The 5,943-nt window shown below is 38.0% G+C and overlaps 1 protein-coding gene across 1 annotated transcript; it reads right to left on the bottom strand.

The window, feature by feature from the left end:
• Positions 1-143: 143 nt before the first annotated feature.
• Positions 144-3,920, bottom strand: LOC148730848 (beta-1 adrenergic receptor-like). The gene has a single exon (XM_088762102.1). It carries the CDS (start codon positions 3,612-3,614, stop codon positions 2,640-2,642), a length of 975 nt encoding a protein of 324 aa, XP_088618228.1. The 5' UTR covers positions 3,615-3,920; the 3' UTR covers positions 144-2,639.
• Between the last annotated feature and the right edge of the window lie 2,023 nt (positions 3,921-5,943).

Raw genomic sequence — 5,943 nt, 5'->3', positions numbered from 1 at the left:
TCTTTTGTTTTCCACGTCCTCATTGCCGTCGCTGTCGTGGTTTGCTTAAGGTCCCTATTGGGGAATTTAAGCAAACCACGACGGCGACGGCAACGAGGACGTGGCAAAACAAAAGATCTTACTGGCAGAACAATGGCCAACACCTGCGTTTTAAAATTTTGTACACTTCGTAGCAGTCCTTTGCAAAACAACAACGTGAAATTACCAAAATCTACGTCGCCTGAAAACGATAGACGTCTTTTAATCGACGTCTTCCATGGCGTTGCCGTCGTGACTGCTCAAGTTCCCTATTAACACCATGATGGCGACGGCAACGAGGACGTGGCAAAACAAAAGATCTAACGGGCAGAACAATGGCCAACACCTGCGTTTTAAAATTTTGTACACTTCGTAGCAGTCCTTTGCAAAACAACAACGTGAAATTACCAAAATCTACGTCGCCTGCAAACGAAAATCGCGACGGAAAATTATTTAATTTCCATTTGTAACTCAACGCTCCTCGATACTTCATGCTGAGGATGAGATGTAGCACAATAATAGACGGTAAACACGTGCAGCTATTTTCGAAATTCTAATTATCAGTAGAAATTCATTTTTTGACTGACGTCTTCCTTAGCTTTGCGTCCTAACTGCTTAATGTCCTTCTTTATGACGCTGGCACGCATTAAATGATAATTTTGAGAGATATTTTAGAAAACACCATGCATTCAAATGGAAATCCAACAAAACAACAAAAAAGCTTTAAAACCTTTTTTCCTTCGGAATTCATCGAAATTTTAAAGAGCAACGAAGACCTTAATGTGAATAACATTATGACCGGTGTCCAAGTATTATTTACATTTATAAAGCCAGCTTCATTACTATATAACTGTTAACATCGTTTTATTGAAAAAATGCTCATGAAACTCTGGGCATCATCGATTTTCTAATACCTCTTTCCTCGCTAAAAGTAAATGCGTATAATTTGGGATAGTACAGGAGAAAATCTTAAAAAAAATAGTTGATTTTCATTTATCTTCCTTTGAAACCGATCGTTATTCATCAGGGTTATCACTCCATTGGCGACAATCCCCTTTCCTGATCCTCTCTCCGTTACCCTGAAAGCCACGAGAAATAACGTTGTTGGGAATATTCTCCAATATTTGGAAGTGACTTTTCAAATCGCCACGTAATCGTTTTTTAAGCTATCGATTGTCCTTCAAAATCATAAAAAATTTTAAGCACTGCTTTAGTGGCAGAAGGATGAATGGCACAACCTTCCTTCTGTTTTATTGGACGCTGGCACGTCATTCAGTTGTCAGTGCTAGTTCTGAGAAATTTTGGCAAAACAGTCCACAGTCATGGGTAAAATTAATGTGGGAGGAAAGAACCCCTGTACGAAGCTTATAGAGGTCTGCAACCACTTCTGTTTTGTTTTCATAAGGATTTAAAAGAGCGACGGAATCCTGGATAAGAATAATATCATGTCTGCTATCCTACTTTTAATTGCATCCATAATTACAATTTCACTGTCCATCGATGACAAAACGAGCTTTCCCGTTCGAATTCACTTGTGATTTATTGTGTACTTGAATTTGGAACAACCCAATTATATAGCCTCTAGATTATATCAGTAACTAAAGTTAACTTGCAATCCTCTTTCTCCCTATTTCATTTATTGTAAACAATTACCGCGGATAGTCCTTGTAAGCAAAACAGAGTAGATTTACTTATCAGTATGGACGACATTTGATGACGGATTGTAGTTTGTCCGAAATGTCCGATTGCTCTTTCAAGACATCTTTCGCAGTATGTTTATGATGACGTGTCGAACGTGTCATCTTCCAGCAGTAAATGACCGGGTTCAAAGATGAATTAAGATACACAAAGTCCATGAGAAAAAATACAATTTTTTAAAAGCAGAAAGCGAACCATAGATTCGAATAACAGCCATGCAAATAAGAAAAGGCAGATGACAAATTAATAACATAAGATATACATAGAATATGTTACCGTCGATTTAATAAGGACAGCGAGGTTGTCCATCTCATTAGACTGAGCTACGTCCCGCACATTTGCATAGACTGAATGCTATTCTTGTGTCGTCGGACAGTTAAATACATCCTGACCTACACGAAAATATGGCGTAATTTGGGAATTCTACCTTTGAGGCAGAAGCATGGATGGCACAAGTTTCCTTCTGTTTTATTCCAAGCTGGTGCATCATTCAGTTATCAGTGCTAGTTTACAGAGAGTTAGCGTAACATTTCGCAGTCACGGACAAACTTTTCAATTAGTTAAAAGCACGAAGGTCATGTTCGCATCCCCTCCCGTCTTTTTCAATCGTGATTTTGAATTTAGAGCTACGAAAACTTTGATATGAATAATATCATTAATATCATGTCTGTTATCCTTGTTTCATTGCCATCCGTAATAACAATCTCACGGTCCATCCATAACAAAACCATTTTTCCTCTTCAAAGTGGCCTTTTTCTCTCCAGTTGCGACAATTTGATATGTTGTGTAGTTAAATTCGGAACTGCGCAATTATTTGGTTGACGGGTCATATCATTAGGTTTATGTTTAGTTTTCTTTGTCCCTATTTACTTTATCGTAAATTTGTAAACTGCGCATAGTCCTTGTAGGCCACACAGAGTTGATCAGATATCAACCTCGACGACGCTCCATCGCCGATTGTAAATTACATGAGAAGGCTGGTTTCTTCTCCGATACACCTTCCACAGTATGCCCATGATAGCGTGTCGAATTCGTCTCATCTTCCAGCAGTAAATGACAGGGTTCAAAGAGGAATTTAGATATACGAGAGTCATTGAGAAAAGATAGAGCTTTTTCAAAGCGAATTTCAAGCCATAGATTCTAATAGCAGCCTTGCAAATGAAAACAGGCAAATAACAAATTAAAAACACGACAAATACGAAGAATATTCCACTTGTCGATTTAATGAGAACAACAAAGTTTTTCATTTCATCGGACTGAGCTTCGTCTCGTATTTGCAAGGACTGAATCAGATTCCTGTGTCGTCGGGCAGTTAAATATATCCTGATGTACACCACAAATGTCAGAATGAAGATGAAAGACATAGAAACTAACCTAATAAGATATTGATTACTCACTGGCACCCAAAGTATCATCAAAGAACTAAATGCACTATACACCCATATGCTGATCACCACAATAACAACACGCTTGTGAGTCACAAGCTCTTGGTATCTGAGATGAAGATGAATAGCTAAGAACCTGTCTACACTTACGGCCGCAACACCAAGGAACGAGGCAGTTAAGAATAAGAGACTTGAAATACTCCACATTTGCAGAGTGTTACAGCCAGGATTGTCCAGTTGTAGCCAATTGATCATAAGGAAACTGTATAATGGTTGAGTAAACAAACCAACCGCGACATCAGAGCAGGCAAGACTCAGCAGCAGAGTTTTTAAAGTTTTTGCCATCGTCGAGCTTTTACGTATGGCATAGATTGTCACAACATTCAACATGATGGAGGTGTAAGTTTGACAAATGTTGAGGACACAGTTGGCGATAAAAGTCGATCGAAGATCTGCAAGTTCGGCGTATGTGGGGAGATATTGCAAAGAATCATTACAAAACAATTCGTCCATGATATTAGGTCACGTATAAAAGATAGGAACCCCTATTTCAGATGAATAAAATGTGTTGTGATTCTTTAGCAGGACAGTTTCTTCTTAATCAGGGTAGTGATCATGCTGCGGAAAACGTTCCTTTTCTTCGCAAAAGTGATGATGGTCAATTGAAGGTATACCGTTATTATGATATCGGTTCTTATAATGTAAGGCAATAATAATATCAGTGATATAATCAAATGACAAATAAAGAACTTCAAGTTGCGTCAGATGCATCAACAGACGGAGGCGGTCAGGACGTTCAATTATACTTTACATGCTTAATTGCAAATAAAACAATAAATGTTTCATATGTTTGTTGTCGTTTAAAACAATAAATATTGAGCGGTTTTCGAAAGCCGAAGTTAAATGTCATGTCATCTGTCAAAATGAGTTTTGACAATTCTCTCACAAGGCTTAACTTTCAAAGTATATCTTAGACCTCATTAACATCAGCAAAATACGTTTAGTAAAACTTGGTTTAACTGAATGGACATCAAAAAAAGAGACCTGAGAGACTGCACGAGTGTTCCATAGATTCCAATAGTGTTCAACTAAATAAACGGTCTTTTCATGGTATGGGCTCTCAGGTGTAAACCGATTACCAATGATAAACAAAGAACTTACGTCAGACGTATCAACCGACGGAGTCGTTCATCATGTTTAAATGTATTTTGTAATCGAGGATTTTCTCTGAGGCTCCTTTTTAAGGTGTATGTTGCACTTTTTGATTTTTGTTTTATACCCCTTTAAATTGGATAAAACTGTTCAACACGAAACCTGAGAGTTGCCCTGTCGAAGCAGACTGAGGTTATCGAGAAAAACTCATCAATCGCTCTTGGCAAAAGTGTGAACCATCTGCAGTGATCTATAACGTAATCGCTAAAATTTCGAATTAAGGCCGCTAGTGTTGTAGCTTTCATAACTAGGCTGCTGTTTGCATTTGGATTACATCTCAGTATACAGTCCCAATACACTATCATTAACTATCCTTGTTAGTCACTTACTGATATTCAGTTATCAACATGGAAGACACTTGATCACCGATTGCAAATAAAGTTAGATGGGGGATTTTCGTTTCCAAAACGTGTTCTGCAGTACGTCAATGATTACGTGTTCAATGTGACGAACTTATCTTTGAGGAATAAATGAGAGGGTTCAAAGATGAATCAACAAAACATGAGAGCCCACGAGTAAAGACAAAATTAATGTATTAAACTAATTTTAACTTTTATTCCATCGAGTGACAGCTATTCATGTTTGTTAGGACATTAATAAAATATACGTTATGGAACTTTTGGGATCATCGATTTTCTATCACCACAGTTCTCGCTATTCACGAATGCGTGTTTGCAATAATCGTTGCTGTTAGAAGTAATTTTGTTGTATCAACTAAGTTGAAATTGTAAGCCACCGTAACGAATAAAAACGCTGACGTTTCGAGCGTTAGCCCTTCGTCAAAGTGAATGGAGGAATTGTGGGTTGTATGTGGGTTTATATGCAGAAAGCGGAGCTACGACATTGGCTTTTCTATTTGTTACGGTGGCCAATTTACAACTTCAACTGCGTTGATATACCAAATTGCTAATAAAGCAGGCCAGGGAAGGGGGGATGGGGGGTCTTAAATATTGTCATTATTCAATTCCCCCTTCCCCGCGTGATAAGTAATGATCGGTTCCGTAGAAAGATAAATGAGCTATTTTTAGGTGACTTTTTAGGGTGAGCTATTTTTAGTGACTTTCTGCTGTAGAAACCTAAATTATACACATTTCCTTCTAATAGCAACGATCACCGGATAAACTTATTCGGGAATAGTGAGGACCGGGGTGTTAGAAAAACCGTGATACCCAAAGTTTCATGAACGTTTTTAATAAAGCAATGATTACAGTTATACAAAAATAAAACTGAATTTGTAAGTGTAAATAAAAGTAGGATAGCGGTTATGATATTATCTACATTAAGGTCGTCGTTGCTCTTTAAATTGCGATGAATTCCAAGAAAAACGAAAGAAACTGGACGCTTCGAAAGAGCACTGTTTTAAGGCTTTTTTATTGTTTTGTTGAGTTTACCTCTGACTGCACGGCATTTGCCAAAACATCTCTCAAAATGAGCATTTGTTTAAACGGTGGCGTACCAGCGTCATAAACTGATGACGGCCGGCTCGCATGCTAACTTTCCCTTCTTTGATTCAGTGAAAGTTATTGCAACACGCAAAAAGGAAAGTAAAAGAAAGAACTTGAAGTAAAAAACATTTGGAGAGGGAAGCATCCAAAAAGCGCCACAGGCACCAAACCAAGGATGCACTTAA

Source organism: Stylophora pistillata, chromosome 5 (genome assembly GCF_964205215.1).
Source record: "Stylophora pistillata chromosome 5, jaStyPist1.2, whole genome shotgun sequence".
NCBI classification, from domain to species: Eukaryota; Metazoa; Cnidaria; class Anthozoa; order Scleractinia; family Pocilloporidae; genus Stylophora; species Stylophora pistillata.
The sequence above is the reverse complement of the archived record's forward strand: the minus strand, read 5'-3'. Positions and strand labels throughout refer to the sequence as shown.